The sequence below is a fragment of the Serinus canaria genome, chromosome 2 (assembly GCF_022539315.1).
Source record: "Serinus canaria isolate serCan28SL12 chromosome 2, serCan2020, whole genome shotgun sequence".
NCBI classification, from domain to species: domain Eukaryota; kingdom Metazoa; phylum Chordata; class Aves; order Passeriformes; family Fringillidae; genus Serinus; species Serinus canaria.
Genome location: NC_066315.1, coordinates 18,568,494 through 18,591,156, shown reverse-complemented (window position 1 = coordinate 18,591,156; position 22,663 = coordinate 18,568,494). Strand labels below are relative to the sequence as shown.

General features: G+C 34.4%; 1 protein-coding gene across 2 annotated transcripts in view; it reads right to left on the bottom strand.

Annotated features, from left to right (window-relative positions):
- Window positions 1-22,663, bottom strand: part of DNAJC1 (DnaJ heat shock protein family (Hsp40) member C1) — a 111,770-nt gene that overhangs the window by 44,179 nt on the left and 44,928 nt on the right. For both annotated transcript variants that reach the window (XM_018909341.3, XM_030230722.2), the window contains exons 4-7: window positions 19,142-19,307; window positions 18,165-18,262; window positions 17,015-17,108; window positions 7,569-7,659 (exon numbers count right to left, since the gene is read on the bottom strand). In XM_018909341.3, the coding sequence (XP_018764886.1) occupies window positions 7,569-7,659; window positions 17,015-17,108; window positions 18,165-18,262; window positions 19,142-19,307 (449 nt within the window). The remainder of the gene's footprint in view (window positions 1-7,568; window positions 7,660-17,014; window positions 17,109-18,164; window positions 18,263-19,141; window positions 19,308-22,663) is intronic.

Here is a 22,663-nt window from a genome sequence, read left to right as displayed (position 1 = left end):
TGAAGATCATGGCCTGGAACAGGTCATCTAGGCTCTTGCTGTAGTTTTGGAAGTAATTCTGTAACTATTTCCAGAAAACACTGTGCTCCACTTTAAAATGAGGTATCAAAGACAGTATCTAGGCTTTCTTCAGGCAGTTAAGTGACAGAGGAAGACCTAACATAGATAAGACACCCTGCTGTTTGCTGACTATCAAAGGAATGAGAAATCCCATCTAGAGAAGATGGCTGCACAACCTCAAACAAGCACTCAACCAGAATTAAAAAAACCTTATCTCTACTGTCTCCCATGCATATACAAAAAAGGAAGGAGTTCAGCATATCTCTTGATAGCACAATGGCTGTCATATTGAATTTAAAAAATAAATAAATAAATAAAATTGAAGTCACAGCACCTTTGACATAGGGCTCCCAATAACCTACCAAGAACAGAACACTTTCAACTCAGAATTTTCAAAGCCACTTTTTAGAACAGGAAAGCACATAAAAGCAGTTTAATGGTAATATCTTACAATATTTTTGACAGAGGAATTTCAGAAGTTATGTTTAGTGGTATGAATTCTCAAATTAAGGCAGCCAAGCACTGGTGCTCTTTCAGGTGAATATCAAGAAAGCAAAACAGACCACTGGAACTATTTCAGCCAAACAGAAGTCTACAGGAGATACTCAGGAAGAAAACCTCCTCCTTCATGTTATCTTTTCACTATCAGCAATTCAATTGGCATCCTAAAAGACACTTCCAACCTGACCAGGCACTTAACACTGAAGAGAATATGGATCAGGTTTTCCAAATACTAGATGAGGCCTAGACAGCTGAATCCTGTATCTGCTAAGGCTTGACAGACAGCCAAGTTGGTACAGCTGCCCACCACCATGACCTAAAGTAAGGATGTGTTTGACCATGCTGACAGTAGTGACAACTGCAGCTGTGATTCAGAGTTTTGGAACACAAGTGTTCCCTTAATATTTAGTGTAATTTTCTAATGGTGCTGGTTTTAGGCTATCTACTATAACAGAAGAGGCTTTAAAAAGACATTTTTCTCCTCCAATCCCAAATATTGTTTTAATATTGTTACACACAAACCTAACTAAAATGCAGGAAAAACATACAGAAAAGATGTCCTAAGTTCCTCTAGTTCTGTGACAGCGAGCTCAGTATTTGCTGGAGACCCAGTCAGACCACAGTGCCCTATGTGGGCACCAATATCCAGCAAGCCTTCACTATAACCAGAGTTACTGGCATTCATACAAATAACACAGGGAAAATAAAACAATCTTGGTAAAACAGAGCCTGACTTCAGGGTAAATTAAAAGCCTAGTCTCATTACAATTTTCTGGGAAGATAATGTACCTTAATTGCCAAATTACAATGTAGTAACTTTTTTAGTCTATTAAATAGAATTTAAAAAAATATGGATTTTTTTTTGTGCATATGGAATCCAAGATCATGAGCACAATGAAAATTGTTTGATATCTACCAATCCAATGTCAACTGATCAGTATTTTACATGACTCATAACTTTTAGAGAGTCCTAGTCTTTTACAGCAGAAGGGATTTTGTTTTATCATTTCCTGAATTCATGCTGCAAAAAACTTATTTTCTACAAGTATTTTCCACCTTTAGAACTATCAAGTTCTTTATCAGAAGAATAAAATTGAATGTGTATTTAACAACTTCAGAGTTAAAAAAAGAGAGATGCAGTTACATCCCCTATGTTTCAACAGCATATAAACACACCTATCACTGGGATGCCCAGACATTACAGATAACAATTAGCTAACTCCACTAAAGTGCAAAGTTTTATGTTTCTAAAGGCCTACAATACTATTCTTCTACTGGCTCTACATTTTACTAGTTTATAGTACCATGATCTCAGTTTTGAAGTCTAATGAATCACTTGCACATAATCAGACACTTCCTCATTAGTTCTTATACCTTGTTACAACATTAATTTTATCATTGGCAGAATTAATAGTATCTAGCTAATGGTTATTTGCTTTAAGATACATCATGCATTAAGATACTGTCAGATAAGGAATCTGCTAGACTTTATGGATTAAGTGCCATGTAATAAAACAGTGATGCTTTTTCCATAACAAGTATTAGAGGTCCTGCATTTTGAAGTTTTCAAAAACAATTATATTGATTTTACATGTTAGCTGATCTAAACATAAAGAACTCAGTGAATTTTTCCACAAAAAAAAAGCATAGAAGAAGAAATAAAACCAAAACTAAGCACTGAACTTCTGCAAAAAAATTTTGTAGCTCTCTCTCTGCAAGGCTTCTAAGCTTTAAGCATGAAAAAGAATTCACAGAAAATACAGTAAAAAAAAGACAGTGATATCTTGAAAATCAAAGGGACAAGCTGCCTGATATCTCATGCATTAGTAAGCAAGAAATATGACCACACAAAAAGGTAGACAACAAACATCTTTTGGGCAAATCAGTAAGATACTTCATTGAGATCTCTTTTTTCAACACAGTTCACTTACCTATGTAACTATGAAAGACAACCAAAGCATTTGTAACACTAAAATTTGTTGAAAACATGACAAGAGAAAAATGCACTTACACGTACAGTAACACAGTCAGACAGAACACAAAGAACCCAGAAGTCTGGAAAAAAAATCGTACTAAGGTTTTGACAGTCTATTGAGAAAATGGAGCAAATTCAATATCAACACAAACACGAGGCAAACATACATATGCTTAAAAAAGGTACACATTTCTGTTCTTAAAGTCAATGGGACTATATGAATATATCAAGAATTAGAGACAAATATATACATCTTCTGTACTGGGACATACAAGCCAGTTTATTTTTGAACAAACTGACTAAAGACATGCTAAGGGATGAATGCATCCTCAGCTACAAAAAACTTCTCATAAGCTACAGCTTTTGATGACTTTCATATTTTTTTCTGAAGATCTACCCTTCCCAAAACTTCCAATTCCCCCAAAATACAAAAGGGTTAGAAACAAGGCTCCAATATTTGAGCATTAATTTGCCTTCCAACAAACATATAATGAAGCATGCATGCCTCTCTCAAATGAGCCTCATGCACTGCATTTTTGCAGAATATTTTTCATAAAGTCTAAAGCAAGTTTTGTGGGGAAAGGTACCATATCAAGCCTAGTTGAAACAACTGGGAAAAATACACAAGCTTGAAAGTTCAAAATTCTTTCAGCAGGCCTGCCAAAACAATCAGTGAAATGGATGATACATAGTTTGCCATAATTAGCTTCAGAGGTAACAATTAAGTGATCAGAACATTCACACCCACACCAACCAAAAAAAGCGTGCATTGCATAAATTAATTTTCTCTGAACCTGCCTGTCAGCAAATCATTACTCAGCAGCCATGTCAACACTGCATTTTGGCAGAGATTAATACCAAACACAATTATCCAATATATTTATCAATTATTTGGAAGGAAAGTAACCTTCAGCAGAGTGCTAGATTCTATAAATTTATTCCAAAGGGTTTACAATGAAGAGGAAAGCACAAGAAGAACTAGGAACATGGACTGGCTGGTAGTGTGGGACCAATCAAATCAAAAGTGTTTTGGAAAATTACACAGTTAATGGCCTTATGCCACATCTGCACTTAGAAGGGATTTTGGGCAAGGAACCTTTGATATCAGGGCTTGCACTTATGGTGGACAAGCAATCTGAAATGAGCTATCAGAGCAATGGGAACTAATGTAACCTGTGATTCTGTAATAACCACAGAAGAAACATGTTTTCATAATCAGAGGGTAACGAACTTTAGAACATTATATACAAACCCAGGATCCAACACTTCTAGATACACTGCAAAACTAAATCAAGTACAGAAGATCCACAGAAATTAAGGGATCAAGAAAGACTTTATGTTAAGAAAACCTGCAGATAAATAAAATTTGTTTTAGGCACAGACATGCTAATAATGAACAACTGAAAGCCAAATCTGGAGAAATTAATACTGAAATTAGGATATAACTATACAATAGCAAAATTAATTATCTGAACAAACCATGAAGAACAGAAGGCATCTCAAGCTTTACTGATCAATGCCGTATCTTGAGGAACAAGAAAGCTCAAAGCTGAATTGCACCACTGGTACAAGTCAAGTAAGACAAGTCAGAAGAATCAGTATTTTCCACTGATTTTCACCTGTAAGAGTCCGAAATAAACCCACTGTACTAAATGACCTAATGATGTCTCCTACCCCTAGGTTTCATGAAACAATATAAAAAGCTAAGCAAGCAGCATGCTGTATTCTAAGCTGTCAGGAAAGGGTGACCAACCAAGCCTAACCAAACCTGATCAAATGCATTAAAGGTTTCACTACAGTTCTGGATGTGTGGTGGCAGGCACTTGGGTAAGAGTGCTGTAAGACCCTATGGAGAGACATAAATACCATATCATAAAAGTCTGACAAAGAAAGGCAGCTCATCAAGCAGCCACAGGGCAAGTAATTTCGTACTTCAGTTAAAGCTTGAAAGATGGGGGTAAGGTAAAGGCAGAAAACCCCACATACTATTCAACATGGTTTATAACTAGAAACAAAACAGTTTCCTGCCATAGATTGTTCCAGATGCCTTGTACATCCTGGCAAGAATTCTGATTTTACAATGCAAATTTATTTCCTAACTAGGATGCCAGTGAAATGTTCACCTGCAATACTTAGCAGGCACCCTCTTTTAAAAAAGGCTTATTTTAAAAATAAATTTAAGTTTTCATACCAAATGTCGAGGAAAACAAACTAAGAAGAATGGAAAGTAAGAGAATTGCCAAGGCTAAGTATAAAGAAAGAAAAATAGATGTGTCCCCCAAAATGGACATAACTGAAAGAAGTACTTAATGCAAAAACAGCTTGAGAGCTGCTAGAATTCATCCTGATAACTACTCAAACCTTGCAATTTAAGTTTAAGAACTGAGTGATCTGTCCTGATTGTATGCCTATGTCATCTCAGTTTAATAATGCCAATTCAGTGCAGCTAACACCTACTTTGCATCCCATGACTATGAGGAACAGGGCTATCCACTGCAAAGAACCACTCCCTGATGCGGGGATCACACACAACAGAAGAGGGAGAAGTTGGAAAAAAGTTTATTAATTGAAGCACTTCCATTTAAAAATAAAACTTTGTGTTCTTACATCTAAATGTGAAAAACGCATCAGAAAATGCAATGCAAACCATTTCTACTTTTGTGCCTAAAATACACAGCTCCCTGTAATTCTTACAAAACTCTATTTCCTAGAAACCTAAAATTGTATTATAAGCTGGTCTATTTTTGTAAAGTAAAGTTGCTATATTTTATTAAGGAAGTAATGACAGTTTTGGATGGATTGAGAAGTGATAAGAAACACTGCAAATAAAAATAAATCAAAAGTGCAGAATATTAACTTAACAAGAAATTATTTCTTCACACTCCTTCCCAAAACCAGAACTTTAATGACATCTCAGCACTGTCCTCTCTTTTCTGTTCAGCAAACTACATTTTCCTCCTTCAGTACCTTACTCTGGTTTTAGTTCAAGCTGCCTACAGAATACTGCACAGTTTCAGCAGGAAAGCAGACAGACAAGGGGACAAAACAGTAATTAGGGCATGAAAAAAACAAGAACTGTAAAACCGCTATTGCTAATCAGCATGAGATATATGTTTACTCAATTAAATAGACAGAACCTTTATTATGACCTCGCATCCCAGAGATGGTGTCTAAAATTAAGAAGAATGGGGGAAAACAAAATGCACATTTGGTGATTTACAACCTTTCTATGCTAATTGTGATGGGACAATGCAGAGCAACATAATGAAATAAGCAAATTTAGCAGATGCTTTGCATGCAAGCTTCAGTTAAAAATGATATAATTTTACTTTTGCCTACAGTAACATGGATGCATCTCTTGTTTCTCTCTTGGGAGTCTAACTTATTAGAAAAAAAGGTAACTGACAGCTCATTCTGCTGCCCAGCTATAGCACTGCTACGGCTGACCAAATAATTCCATGCCAAATCTCAAACTCTGCTAATTACAGGTGGTGATTCTCAATCCTGCTTGCTCCCTGCCAGCAAGCCTACAAGGGGAGGGCAGGATGCCAGCCCGTGAGCCTGGTGAGGCCTGGCCCCTGCTCACATGAGTGACACTGGGTCACCTGGCAGACATGGCAGCCACGCCATGGTGTACCCAGCAGCGTGACAGGGGACAGGGTGGTGCTTCTAGGAAAGCTAAACTTGTACCTCCCAGGGATGGGCACTGCTGCTGGAGGTAACAACAGAAAAAAATGACTTTCACAACACACCTGGCAGCAGGGAAATACTTAAAACTTCACATGTGGCCTTTCAGTTACACACAGAAATGTGCACAATATGATGTTAATAACTTTACACTTTCATTTTCACTTCTGTTTTCAAAAACTAGTCCTTTTAAAACTCACAGTAGTTCACAGGTTTCAACAAGGAATGTATGCCAGCTATTTTGAACAATGGTAATGCATTACTATCTGACAATTTAACAAGTTTTTAATAACCCGAGTCAAGACCCTTTTCAAGGACCCATTTTGTGGTAGGTATCTCAAACATAATGGCAGGCCTTCCTAACAAGCATTAAATGCACTATTTTGCTAGATTTGGCCTGGGTCCATGATGCTTACTGAGATGCTGAATGTTATCCATTTTCCCAAAATAGATTCAGCTACTGATAAGTTGGGAATTATTGCTGGAACTAGATCTCTTCGCTGATTTTACAAAATTCAGCTACTTTGTAAATATAAATAATGCAGCTGTATTTTAAGTACCTAAAGGTTTATGCTTACTCCAAGCTACTAAATTATCACAAAGCACTCAATGCACTTGTCAGAATAAAGGAACTTAAAAGCATGCACTTAAGTACAGTAAATAAAGCAAGCATGCACATACAAACACGGACAAAAAACTATTAAAACTGTCTTCAGAAGAGGGTAGGTTTAATCATTGTCAAAAGCAAATAACTGAAGGAAGAAAAGGAAAAGTCACCTATAATTATTCTGAATGCCTTATTAAAGGAAATGATAATTGCCTTCTCTGGTCTTTTATAAGAGTATAAAAACTTTTAAGTCTTTATTTGAACAATAGTACAAATCCACCTCTGAAGTCTGCATCCATCCTTTTGGAAATTCAAATCATTGTCACTTTCTATCACAAAAATAAACTCAAAATGAACAAAAGAATATTAAACACATTATTAAAAAAAATATTTACAAACAATGAGAATACAAAAATGCTCAAAAACCCAAGAGGTCACTTCTGAAAACGTATAGTACATTTGAGATCTTCCCCTCCCATAAAGCAACATTTCTAGCGAGGTATGTTCTTCTTGCTATAATCTAACTGATCACCTGAGTTGTATGTTTCTATAGAAGCAAACCAGCAGCCTACTGCAAAATTAGCCATAAAATTAAAAGCTTATTTAAATTTAACAGCAGTAGAGAAATATATAAAGCATGTATTTTAGAAGATTAGAAAAGTGCTTGTTCATATACATCCAATGTAGAAGGTATATTGTATTACATCTTTGTTTATTAAGACAGTGGTAAAAACTCACTCTGAAGTGTTTCAAGTTCAGCCTTAGCCAGGGCATCTTCTTTCGCCTTCATTTTTGATTCTTTATATTCTACATATAATTGTCTGGCATCCTTTAAGAAAACGTTGCAATGGCATTAGCATCCTTATACAAACAAGTAATTGCAATGGCTCTGTTTAAGTTCTCACTTAACCTCACCAAAAAAAAAAAAAAAAAAAAGTTATATTTGTTTCCTTGAGTTACAGCAATTTTCAGTCTAAAACACAGAATTTCTGTGATAAAGGCTCAAATGTAATAGTGTTGATATTATAGGCTATGATGCTCATTGACAACCTGAAAAGCAAAATGGTTAGAGAAACTATCTCAACTTTGCAAAGAGCATGCACCCACTTTGCTCAAATCAGCAATCTGGAAGTTCAAGGGAGAAAAAGATGTTTTTAATTAGAGTAGCGTGCGCAGGGACAAACAAAGGCAACTGCTAGGCAGCAATCACCTTAATGTGAACTCATTAAGGTAATGATAACTGCATGTGCCAACTTATTCCCCCTTTTTTTAAAAAACCAACTTCTACATTGCTATTATAGTGTTGAAAATACACTTTTTTTTTCCCTCCAAGGATTAGATTCTAATCTGAAATCTATAATGCAAATGTACACATAAAACTAGAAGTCCTGTCACACAAACACCAAAATAATGTACACCTTTTCAAGATCCGATGAATGAGTTGTTATAGATTTCTGCTGAAAGCCTTCTAATATGAACAACCAGATTGCTGAAGTTTCCTTACTCTCACCAGTTTAAGAGATTTCTATACTCATTCAAAACCAAGGAATCCATAATATAAATGCTGAAATAGAGAAATTGTTATTTATCTTTATCAAGCACGCAGAATGTCCATTGTACTACACAAAAATTAATTATAGCATTAGATAGACCTAATCTTAGATCTTTTACCCAAAAATAATTTCTGGTATTATAACACTAACAGTACCACTTTTTACAGATAACCTAAATTTGAATGCATATGTATTGTAAAATGATAGTAAATATTTTTTATAATTTCAACTATATTTAAACAAAACCTGGTATCATCACCATGAAACAAGACACCTTAAGAAATCTTGAAAAGAAAAATTTGAGCTAAGCAATCATTATCACTGACTCTAATGGTAGAAATAATCCCATTCTCCCTGCAAAGTTGTTCTTCATGTTACACTTGCATCTACCCTTTCAAAGCTACTTGAAGGAGGCTGGAAAGCACAGGAATCATGACCAAGCTCTGAGCAGAACTTTGTTGTGGTTTGGAGACACCTCATCGATAAGGTCAGGATGCTTGAAGAACAACTCTGACAAATTCCCACAAAAGATCAGTAAAGTTCTACCTCCTTCTAAAACACCTCTTACTCTTTTTTTTTTTTTTCCCTGGGTACAGGAAATAGCGTGTTTTGTGGGTTTTTTTTGCCAGTTTTATGAAGGAAATCTCTGCACACAAAATAATTTTAAAGGGTTTACATAACTTTTTGCTTCTGGAAAAAGGACTGGGAAAAAGGGTTTTTTAAAGTAAAGTTCTGGCTAAAAAAAAAAGTGTAGAGCAGGACTAGCATTAACAGCAGATATGTAGGCTTTGAGGAGACATATTTGATTCACAAAATTAGTATCAGCACAGGTTCTCTTTCTGGTATACATGAAATAAGAACTCCCTACCACACTGGAAACTTTGCTTGTACTCTCGAGGTTTGGCCTACTTGAAAAATTAAGAAACAGAAAAAGCCATAAATGCAATAGTTCATTTTTGCTGAGTTTGAGACATTTGGGTTGCGTGGCATACACAGGACTCAGACTTACGGATATCCAAAAACCACTTTTGTTTAAGGCTATGATTTCAAAATGGCTACAATTAACTGGCATTTAAATTTAACCCATTTGACACTGAAAGCCAATATTTGATGCTAAATTCTGGTGTAAAATCCATTATTGCTTGTGGGATCTCCAGACAGCAGGCACTAGGGGGTAACTGTCAATCTCTCCAGCTTGTCAATCACAGAACAATTGGAAATGTGGCTCAGATGAAAATGAGACACAATAGCTGAACAACAAAGAAAACTAGTCAGAAGCACGTAAATGAAATACAGTAGTATTGTTGCTTTATAGATATAGAATGGATTATCACTACAAATGGAGTAATACGCAGGTAACAAAGGCAGCATCAGTCGTTTATCTTAGCAGTAAGATTATTATGGTTGTGACCATAATAACCAAAAAAAGGGGGAAACTACACACTTTGAAGCTTACACAAATGTATACATATAAAGAAAAGCAAAGAAGAAACACCAAAATAGCTTAACTCAAAATGGATTTTGAAGATTTGAAAATCAAATCCTTCCCATAAAAAAAATAAGAATGGCTCTACAGGTTGTAAAGAAAAATTAAAAGGCATACCTGACAAAAGACTTTAACCACAGACACAAATTTTATGCGTATTAGACCTCATAGGTCAAAATGAAAAAACACTGGAAAACCATTTAACATAGGAAGTTCTTTGAAGAAAAGTTCTGCCTTAAGGTAAATAAGCCCCTTTCAATTCATTCTTCATTAGCTTTCAGTCAGTCTAAGCAGGAATATTTGTTTTCAAGAATATTCTGTTTTAGTAGTGTAAGTATTTAAAAACAGATTTTTGCTCAGATTTTTTACCTTTTTTAAGTAATAAATTTAAGTAGTCACTTTGTCTCAATACAAGCATTTTAGGGCCCTAAAGACCCCAACAATACAGACACAGTCTCTTCCAATCTAATGTTCCTTCCCCATGATCCAATAACAATTTTATATCTCAAAACATCAACATTTTATACTTAATGTATACTTCACCTTCAAGAAATATTAGACATAAGAAGAGTAATATTTTCGTACTTCTGGGGTGGAAAGATACAGAGAAAAGAGAAACAAATTCAAAGCTTGATATAGTTCTAACTAACACTCCACCTTACCTAATCAGAAATATGTTCTCATTTGCAGGAGTTTAAGACATTTTCAAAAAAACCAGCAAAACAAATACATTATTTCTTCTCACCACTAAAGCAGCATAACATGTAATTAGTTAAGCATAAAGAATAAAGAAGAGGGCTGATATATGCTGGTTTATTATATTATAAATTCAAATATATACTTTCCAAAAAGGAATAGAATGAAAAAAAGAATGTATTTGAAATGCAAAATTCTGCTATTAGTATTTCTAAATTATATTTAAACTGCCATGTATAGGAAAATCGTGTGATTACCGTCATATTTAATCACAAATAAGAATGAAGAATACTGAAAAATTCTTGAAAATATAGTTTCTCTCTTTATATCAGCATCATCTCATGTTATTAAATTGAGATTGCCCAGACTGAGCCTGAGTTATGCAGAAATACAGAAGTCCCTGATACTGAACTTTCAAGGTTTTTTTTTCATTTGTTTGTTTTAGGGTTTGAGGTCTTGGTTGGGGTTTTAGGTGTTTTTTTTGTTTGTTGCTTTTAAATCAAGAGATACAGTGTTTATTCAAACTATACTAATTCTATAAGTAAAAACTTCCATTCTGAGTAAGACTCAGTAATTTTGGTTTCTCCTTGATTTTTGGGGAGGGTGATGAGGCTTTGTTGGTTAGTTTGCTTTGCGGTTTTTGGGTTTTTGTTGTTTGGGTATTCTCCCCTCCAGTAAACATTAAATCCTCCTGGCTTTCTGGTCTACCTCAAAAGAAACTGGAGATTAGGAAAAAGAAAGCTAACAACTTGAAACAACTTGTTGTATGAGAATCTTAATTTCAGATTTTGTGATAGAAATAGTTCACATTTTAGTTCTTTGGGTATGGGACTGATGCAAACAAAATTCACACAACTGAAAAAAAATTTCTTGCAAGCATACTTAAAGTCAGTATGCTGAAATTATTTTCTCTGGAATAATTTTTATTACATAAAAAATACTTTTATGAAGCTATTGAACTATTTTTTTTTGTATTTTTGAGCACAGTATTATTATATGTAATTTATATTGAAAAGAGACAAAAAGAGTAAAATTCAATTTACTCCACCAGCCCTCCTTCAATTTGCTATTTCTATGCAATAAAAATTCCAGTCATTACACCAAAGCAAAAATACTCTTTGGATAGGATTCTGTACTAGTGATATCAATGTGTTATGGTAAGAAAAAATGTTTTAAAAAGAATTGAACATTATGATTTATACTTTTCTTTGGCATTTTTACCTTTTTGCCCAAAGGCAATCTAGTAAACAAATAGGAATTGCATTACTTCCTCCTTTATAATCAAAAAATCATGCTTTGCCTGTAGAATAATCCCAGGTGTGGGGAGGCTCTTCAGCTGTGTACAGCCGTGGGCAGTTGTGGTGTGATTCCCAAGCCTCAGTGCACCATGTGACCAGCAGCTGGCTGTGCCACTGCAGTCTCTGCTGGGAATTCCATGTGCCCAGTGGTGAGACAAAGGCAGCCAGAAGGGGAAACAGAGGTCAGTGCTGCAAGGCCTCTCTGGGACCCATTTCACACCCCATGAAGCCTCATACCACAGCAGACCAGCAGCAATAATTGAGAGCCAGTATTGCCTCCTACACACAAGCTACTCATGCTCCTGTGGTAGGACATGTAGACTTACGGCGATACAAAGAAGCTGCCACAGCACAGCAGGCAATTAAAAGCAAACTTCTTTACTGTCTTACATTTATTTAAAACTTTTAGTATTTTTGCAGCACATTTTTTCCTCCAGAGCAATACCCTGTTAGACACAAATTATTTTTGCTCACTTGCATACACCCAGAATACTTGTTTTACCATCCACTCTCCTCTGACCTGCTTCTAAGCTTGTAATTGACCTCAGGGTCAAGAGCTTCATCCTTACTTTGGTTCTCCCAACAGCTGTGAAATAGCAAGAAACAGAGCAAATGGGCAATCACTCGTGCCACACATCCTGCAATTGCTCGCTCCCCACAAATTATACCAACATTGGTGCTGTACAGTAAATTGGAACATGTCAAGACCCTCAAAACCCTGTAAAGCTGGGAAATAGATATTTAACCTTACTGACTTGAAATTATTTTTTTTTATTTTTAAGGCATATGCTATTAAATGTGATAAATTTTGTTTTAATCTCGCACAATTTCATATAAAGTCATATGTGAAGACAGAAACAACTCACAAATACATTTGCTGACCTAATCAAATCTTACTTGGAAGCTAACTTGCCAAAGGAGATGCCCTGCTGGCAAAGCCTCTTGAGTTTAATGACACATTGCCAATCCGTTTAAGGCCAAAGCTGAACCATCTCTAAACAGGTGTTGAATTGTGATCATGGATTAAAAGAAAACCTGAGGAAAAAATGCCAAGAAATTAAACACCTCTGGGTCACTAGTTTGAATCTATTCCAGACTGCTAAATCTGCTACAGTAATTACCATCTGGTAGTCTACATAAAAATAAATTACTGGCTTTTTTGTTTTAATTCACTTTGTGCTACACAAAGGTCTTTATAAACACAAGTTTCAATTGTAATTGAAAGCTTTGTTGATATTCTCACTAGGTTATAGCCAGTGCAACTATGCACTGAACTCAAACTGGCTTCTCATTACTGGTGAGCCACCAGTTCTCCCAACATCTCACTAGGAGGGTGTGGGCTCTACACCTACAGGATTACAATAGAAGGAGAAAACTTTATTTTCTTAACAAGAAATCATTTCTGACGAAACAAACAAAAATGCTTTCTGCTCCATTACCCTCAGGACAACAGCAGGCTCACAATTCAGTCGGTGTAAAAATAAAGACATTCACTGCTAAACTTCACCACATCAGGGTGGAGGTAAAGTTGACAGGATCACTAAGAAACATGCCTATCTTCTGTTTTCTGAAGGAAAAAATTTCTGAAGAATAATTAAAACATTTTTCAAAAAGACCACTTCTCTTAAGTTATATGTCCAGACATCCAAAAAAACCCACCCTCTAGTCAGCTGCTTTTGGAATAAACTGCAATTTACTTATGACAGCTCTCTCTCAAAACATAAGTACACTTAATACAACTGTATTACATACACAAGTTGAACTGAAATTCTTGCACACTACATGTAGCTAGTTTATTTCATTTTAAGAAGAAATTTCAGTTTCAACAAGCATTTTAATTGAGTTTTTGGGGGTTCTTTGATCCCCTTTTTTTAAAAAATATGTTGCCTTTTTCCAGGTCATTCTCATGAAAGCATTAACTAAAATGGCCTTAGAAACAATTTTCATTCTTTTTCTATTTTTTTCTTATCCTGCATTATAAGAATTAAACTTGGTAATAGGCAATGTAATTTACACTCCACTTAATGTTTCCTTCACAGCATACATATTTGATTTATGATACATTCTATGCATTTTTCTCCCTTTGCTTCTTCAAACTTTAAAATGCTGTTTTCACTCCCAAATTTAACTAAACTCCATGCATGGATATAAAAATCTATGCAGTTTCTCTCAAAATACAATTGTCAACAGTATAAAAAAACCAGCTCATTTTCTTAGTTTCTCTCATCCTCCCCGCACACATTTTTCTTCCAATTTCTTGACATAAAATGCAGGCTACAATAAAATGGCATAGGCCACCACAAGGGCATGCAAACAAAGCATTTTTCTTCAGTGAAGGCCCACCTTAATTATTTTAAGTGCCTCCTTCAGAAATCTGACATTTTGAAGGAGGAAGGGAAGTAGGAGAAAGACACTCAATTGGATAAATGAGAGCCAGGCATGAGCAGAAGCTCAGCAACCTGAATCCTCAAACACAGCTGTTGCAATAAGAATATTCACATTAACTAATACGGGGAGAGATGGATGCTAGGTAAAAAAAAAATCAATACAAGAAGGGCTAAAAAGTTTTATTTGTTGCTATTGTTGTTATGCTGTTATGTTTGATTAGTTTTGGGTTTTTTCAATGAAGTCTCCTCTGAGGAAGAACTTGTGCCTGTTACAGGCATGTGCTTCTGTTTTGTTAGTTTGAGGAAACAGTTTAGCTGTTTTACTGGCAGGGCTTTGAAAAGCTCAGTGGCAGAGCAACATTCAGTTAAAGCATTGCTAACTCTTCCCCTTTCCTGTCCCAAACATGGTTCCTTTAAATATGGGTGCATTTTCAGAAGTTCATCTACAATTGGATTAGTTGCAGCTGAATGACAGATTTTGGAAATTATTTGTTGGCTCTTAAATGACTGGAAAAAATAATTTAGATTAAAACAATAAACAACAAAAATCTGTGGCATCCATCCTGATGTCAACCACTTGCAATATGACACTTAACACTACTCAGTATCTGTAGGATCCTTCATCTTCTGCCTTAGTGATTTTACTTTTATTAAAAGCATTAGGTACCCTGAAATCTCAAGCCTGTGTATTACTGAAGAAAAATGCAGAGATTTAAAACAGGACCTCCGTACTAGGGATATAATCAAGTATAATTAAGTACAGATAACTTTTTGCTCCATGTTGGTCATTAAGGCAGATCTTGCCAAAATGTTAAATCTACATCAAAATCCAAACAACCTAGAGGTCTCTCTGTCAAGGCAGTTACAACACACCAGGTATCTTTTCAACTGCCATTTCAGAACACAGCTCCAACTGCTCTTGTGCTCTTCAGAAGAGATGATACTTCTTTAAGTATTGTTAACTAATAAATAATAAGCCACAATAATTTAATTCAATCATCTGAAGTGCTGAATAGTTTTAACATTGAAGATTATTTATGGTTTATTGCATTTTAACTCATGTAACTAGCAGGTCACATTAAACAACAACAAAACAAACCATGCAGTTAAGCAGTAGTGTTATTTGTATATGGGCCAATTTACTCTAGAACCCCTATCTCTTTGCTTCCTCTTTGCTTCAAAGCCTTTCTGCTCCGAATTCCTCTACAACATGCTTCCCCTGCCACCAAACACTTGCTTGATGGTCCCCAATATTCCAGGAGTTACTGGACAGGTTTTTTTCCAGTACTATTAATTTAATGGAATAGGAATCCAAACAAGGGCTAAGTTCAACAAAGCATGAAACATCATTTTCTTGTACTTTTTTCTACCAGTTATGACAGGCATAGGAGCTGCTTTTTGAACAAAAAACCTGAAACCTGCTATACTGACATAACACTATTTTAATACCACAAAAACTATAAGAAGCCATAAGAAGTCCTAATTTTCAATTATTCACTAATCTTCTATATTGTGTGATTTTTAAAAATTTTGCAATTAAAGCAAAAGGGAAAGTACTATAATTATGAATAAAGTTTCAAAAATGCAGCAACAAAGTTTGCTGATACTAATTATTTTCTATCTGACTCACCTTGATGAGGAATGAACATCAAAGCTTAATTTGGTCACAACAGTTGATTAAGCATAATCAACTTGCTTTACAAACTTGTAAAAAGAAAGGTTTTTTTAATAAAACAGCCCCAAAGTTCCGATGAAAATTTTAAGAGAGAGAGAGAGAGAGAGAGAGAGAGAGAGAGAGTAACTTTGGCTCTGTTTGTAGGAAAAGTTAAAGGCTATAAAAATGGATGCTGGAAGACCAGGCATTATTGTATTATAACTTTTACAAGGGTTTAAATAAGAGAGTAGAAAAAATAACTATTATCTTTTTCTACCTTGAACAGAGACAAAACCCAAATACTGATGCCATTTGTAGTACTTATAGTTTCAAAACAATACTCAATATTTCTGTAAACCAAAGAAAAACCCATCTCACATTGCCTGATTCATATTACCAGAGCCAAAGGTATTAAAAACAAAATACTGTATTTAAGGAAGACGCAAAGAAAGAGCAGGTGATATTTAAAAAGTTACTCTGGTAACGAATCTGACAATTCTGCCATTGGTTGAACGCCAGATAGATTTTATAGTTGATAGTATTAGATTAAAACACAATAACTATGAGCAAGCCTGCCACATTGATGTTTATAAATTACAACCATACCTTTGTTACTTTACTTCAGCAATTTCAAGGATCGATTTGCATCATTATCCAGTGAATTAAAGAAAGAAACTCCATCATAAAAAGTAATTTCACTGTTACCCCAAATTTAAATGGCATGTTAAAATTTGCTATGAAAGTACATCATTTGCTGATTTGAGATTAAAGTACTTTTGTTAACATCACTTAAATATTGGTATTCTTAATTAGATAGATATACATCCATCTCCCCCACCCCTCCCCCATCATTTATTCTTGTAGTTTTGCCTAACAGAAACTGCTTCCCTAGCTCATTAAGATTAATATGCATTTAAAATACATTCATATTTTCATGAACTTTTGATATCAAATTTGCCTCCAAAGAGTAATTTTTTTATATATGTATATATATATATACTATATGTTTGAGCCAGAAAATTAATTAAGAACAAGTGCTACACATCTGATTATGCATAATAACACCATCAAGAAAAATTAAGTAACACTATTTAACATCATTACTGTTACCTGGAATAACTGAGGTAAAGCTTTCACTGTGAGACAGAACCATATTCCCAGCTTGCATGGAAGTAAGTCATGCCATTGTGGTTTGTCCAGTACCCTGCAGTCAAATAAAATTGTAGGTTTTTCATTATTGCCACACAATCTCAAAGCCAGAACTCTCCCATTATCCTTTAAGATGATTAGCACTCGTCAACTCCCATAAAAATGTCTGACTACATAATAAAAAAGATACATTTTAAATATTTAATTCAAAATATTTAACAGCTAACTTCTAATCATTTCTGTATTTTGATCTTCTAAAAGGACTTTTCTTCAAGAAAATAAATTCATAAGCCACTTAATCACATTAGTTTAAATAAAAAACCAAACCAAAAAACCACTCAAGCTTCAACCAAGTGTTGACAACCAGATATGAAGACTGTAGCATAAACAAAACAATACATAAAAATTAATGTCATTTGCAGTTCACTGGAGCATTACTCACTGATGTCATCAAGAAAGATGACAGGCAGAATGGTCTCTGATCTCCATCCCTCATTGATCCAGTTCATGCCCCTGCTGTGTGAACTATTTAAACCCTTTATTTCTTTCTATGAATCAATAGAAGAAATAGTGGTATCTTTTGGAGTGTCCTGAAAGTCACTATTTCCTTATGTGTTCCTTGACAAACAATGTGTTAGAAGCCTTTACCAACACACACATTTTTAAGTTAATCAGATAAAAAGCATTCAGTCAGACAAGCATTAAAACCCCGTAAGAACTCCTTGCTTGGAATAGGAATAAATTGAAGCTCAAATAAATTGAAATTTGTTAACTGTAATCAAAGGCAAAAACCCTTAAAGAGGAAAAAAGTTCTAAAATCTCCTAAAATCAACCTGTAAAAATGATATCCTTTTATAGGACAGAAGCCTTTAATTCAGCCTTAATCTTTCAATTATTATTGATCTGCTGAATAAACACCACGTGTTTATTTACAAATCCAAACTTGAAAACACATCTACACTGGCACACTTTATATCAACAATGGCTGTTACTACAAATAGAGCTGTTTTTGTCACAGAGTATTTCAAAGATGCAAAAAGAAAATGTGAGAACTGAATCAGCAACTGACAGAATGTTTTAAAATGCACAAAACAAGAGAGTTCTTTCCCACCTTTCATTTTTGTCTAGAGCAGCAAGTTTGGTTTCATCTGTACTCCTGCCGCCTGTTTTTTTCTTCTTCTCCCTCTTTTTTCTGCTAAGCAGTTCATCCTTGATGTAGAAAGAACTATGGTTACAGGTTATCATTAGCATGTAAACCACAAATGTTACTGGGACTCTTCTGTGAAGGGTAAACACTAGAGTAGCATTTATGCAAATGGATCTGGGGTCCTACATGATTAAGTAAAATGATCTATCTTAACAATAACTGTTGCCATGGTATCCAGTCTTTAAACACACATGAAGTCCAGTTCTGTCACTCATGTGTATCTCCATAGCAATCAAAGTTTTCTAAGAGGAGAAAGCATTCAACTTGCCTCCTTTCTCATTCATCAACTTCAATAATGCAGTGGAAAATAAAAAAGTAAATAGATGCTAATGTATGAATATTTTTCAAGTTATGGTTAGTTTTTTTTCTTAGCCTACTAAGTGCAACAGACTTTTATACGACAAAAAAATAAAATTATCAAAAAATAATGTGATTTATACTGCTTACCAATTCCCATCCTGTTAAGAAAAACCCAAAACAAAAAAAGCATTTAGCTTAGAACAAAGCCAATCAAGTATGACTGTTAAACAAATATAACCTGTTTATTTTTAAACCTTAGATATGACTACAGTAGCATATGATTCTTCATCAACAAATGATAAGACTTTTTCTCTTCTTCCTTCCAGATAAAAACCCAGGACCAGCTCTTGCAATTTATTACCAATTCTAGAAAAATTAAGTCATTTTTAGGTTACCATTTCTGAGATGCTGAATAGCTCATTCTGTAATTATCATCATTTTAAATAGAATATTTTTAAAATATGAAAAGTCCAAATTCAAACCAGGAGAAGTAGCAGAGGTATCTATCTATAATACTCAAAAGTCTACAGGAAATTCAGTACTAATAATTGAAGCAAGTTTGATTTATTACCAATACTTACCAGCTGTTTTTCCAGGTAGATTGACCAAACCACAGCATAATGACCCACTGTGAGTATAATGAACAAGAGTAATGCCAGCTCAGCATTGCTCATTTTTCTCACCCGCCTGTAGTAGAACACAGGCTGTCGCCAATCTGGTAGTCCATTGATCAGAATATCATCATACCTACAGTAGCAAACATAACAGGCTTTCATGGAGAGCTAAAAATGAAATAAGCCAAGCCATCCAATTATAAAACAAAAGATAATCCATAGAGTGCTTGAATAATACACACACAAAAGATCATTTAGGAAATTTTTTTTTTAGAGAGTAATGCCTTGTTTTATCAGCAGATAGGCTTGCATGTGGAAACAAACAGGCTCCAAACACTGGGGCAGGGGAAAAAAAATAAATTCAAACGTTCCTGCAACACTTGCCCCCTCCCCTTCCAAGTTCATTCACTTTTGAAGTAAGAGACTTCCAGAAATGTGTTCTATGTGCTCCATAATCAGTGGGCAGGTCTCCATGATCGAAGTAAGTAACAACTCATGAACAACTAAATAGGTAGCCAAGAACAAATGTCTAAAAAACTAGAAACCCTTTCTTCTTTTACAAATTAAATGCACAAGTGCTGGGGGGAGGGGAGAAGCATCTCTGCTTTTTGTTTTTGTCCTTTAGTACCACAAACTCCATTAGGTAAAAACATGCCAGACTTACCATACCTTCTTTGTAAGTTAAGAGCTTAAATTAGAGGCTTGATATTGATGTTTGAAAACATAGTTCACCAGTTTTTTATTTTCTATTTGAAATACTGTCTTCAAAATCAATCTATTTTAAAACTGTTTAATTACTAACCCTACCAACTGTACAGAAACTATTTTTTGACAATCTCTTTTCCTTCACACAAATATCTTGAAGTATCTTTAAATGTCTGAGGTCTTTTACTTACAGTATTTGAACAATTTAAAAATAAACAAACCACAGACATGCAAACCAGATTTTTTTTAAAATTAACTTTTCAGAGTAAAGTTTCAAACAAAAATCTCTGCAGTAAACTCATAAATCTGTATGTTCAAGATGCACAACCTGTTAATCTTAAATTGAACACAACTCATTACATATTCTAATCACACCATTTCCAGAATTAAATCTGCACTGAAAGGCCTAATTTGGTGCAACACATTGACCAAAATATTTTAATTAAAAATATTCTGAGTTAGTCGCAGGCCTAATTACAGGAATAGAAATAGGGCCTATATTGTCATGCAGGTCAGTAGAACTCAGTAGTAGGTTTTTCTCAAGTAAATTGACCAATCCAGGAATAATAGCGCAGCTGCTAAACTGCCAGTCTTGACATGTAAATCAATTTAAATGCAACAACTGCACTAGCTACTTTGATAGTTATTAAATTGATACCTTGGAGATGTACTAAAAAAAATATTTCCACAAGCAAATTCATTTTAAGCAGAAAAAGAAGCAGTGGTTTTCAATTAAAAAATATACCTACTATAGTGCATATCTGAAAAGCTACCTTCTGATAAAACATTTGTTCAAGTTGGCACCATTATGTCTACATAAAAGATTTAACACCTCAGGATTCTGCTGTGTTCTGAATGATACCAGAAGTAAAATTCCTATTACAAAAGTCTATCTGCCATTAAAAGTATGAGAATACTAAGGTTAACATCTCTTTTTGTAAAATTTGAACTAATAACTTTTTTCCTTTCCCAGTGAGTCAGAACAAATTAACTACTGACACCTTAATACAAACTCTTCAGAAAAATTGCTTATGATGTTATTTTAAAATTAAAATTTCTACTTAACTTTTGTTTAAGAAATAAGTAGATGTTTTAGCCTTTAAAAATATTAAGACGTTTACTTAGTAATAACAGAAGAGAACATTTTAGAAACAGAACCATCTTTAAAACAAATTAGGTTGATAACAAGGTTTTACATAAGATGCTTTTCCTTTGAAATCTTCAGAGAAATACACATACAAGCTAATTTAATATACATTTATTAAGCAGTTGCCTTCTTATATACTAAGGGTTCTTAATTGATGCACTGAAAAAGTGGGTACTGATTAAATAAAGTCCACACATGCTGATGGTAACAATATAGTAATATGTAAACCAAGGTTTTGAACTAACATTTGGCAACCATGTTCTATTATAAATTATCTGTTAAGAAAAAATAAATGAAGACAGCAGAGCCTCTTGCATTAAGTGCTTTAAACAGCCCTCGGTATTTACTAGGCTATGTCCGCTGTTCTGAACAACAGCCTCCACGGATTAAGGCTCGGAATCAATGCTCTATTGATTTTACTATCAATGAGCATTATGGCTCACACGACTGGCCATTTTAAGGGAAGATAGCTTCTATTATAACCCACTTTTTAGAATATATACTGTTAAAAGATAAATCACTGCTTTCAATAGTAATTAAGCTCTGTATTTGAAAAATAAAGATATCAATGATTTTTAGGTTTTCAACTGGAAAATGATCCTACTGAAACTCAGAAGCTCCCATAATTTTTAAATCTTAATTTTCAAATTTCCAATGTGATTTAATTAAAAGCAAACTTCTCATTAAAGATTTCCTGTATAGACACTTATATTAACTACGAAAGACAGTTAATCCGTGTGCATCAAGAACTACATTTGGAATTTAATTACAAAGCATTCTTTTGGCAACCTATATTAATTGTAACTCTATGTAGGAAAAAAAAAAAACAAGCTGAAAAGAAAAGATACATTTGCAGGGTTTCTTCCACAAACATATGTACACAGAATACAGCAAATTTTTCACATATGAGCATGCCTACCAGTCGTCTCTGAAATGTAGCAGTCAACAAGCTACGAAAAGCCCAAAGCACCGGTACGGAAACAGAAAGCCAAAAACATTCCCCATTTAAAACTATGCTGAGTATTTATTTTAAAACTCAGCAGTCTATAAAAGACTTGGTAGTCCTGTACTAAAAGTAACAAATTGCAAGATTATCAACATTTCTTTTTTTTCTATTTTATTTCATAAAATAGTTTTTAGAGTTCTTTGTGAATCAATTACATTGCAAATAAAAATTCCATTAACTGTAGTAACTAATTACAGTATCATCAATCTTAATATAATTATAATTTACTTTTCCCTTTAAGAGAGCCACCGCATTTAATATTTCAAATAATTTCAGAGATCTGATATAGTTTATATACTATAACCTTGAATTAATGAGGACTATTCTGAACTAGGGATAGATTACCCTGGTGGTTTTTATTTTGGGAAGCCTATTTTCCTCAAGCTGTCAAAGACATCCAACACAACATCAGCCAGAACAATTTATACCTATGAATACAGATATTTAATTATTAATGAGAACTAAGACAGACACCTTTCTTACTCTGCACAAGTGTATTTTGATCCTTTTGCAAATGTTTTGTATACTGTAATCAAGCCAACATTGTTACAGAGGATAGGCCTGGTAGGTAAAAAAAACTCCTTAAAAACGTAACAGACAATGAAATTAAGATCTAAGATATCTTTTACCT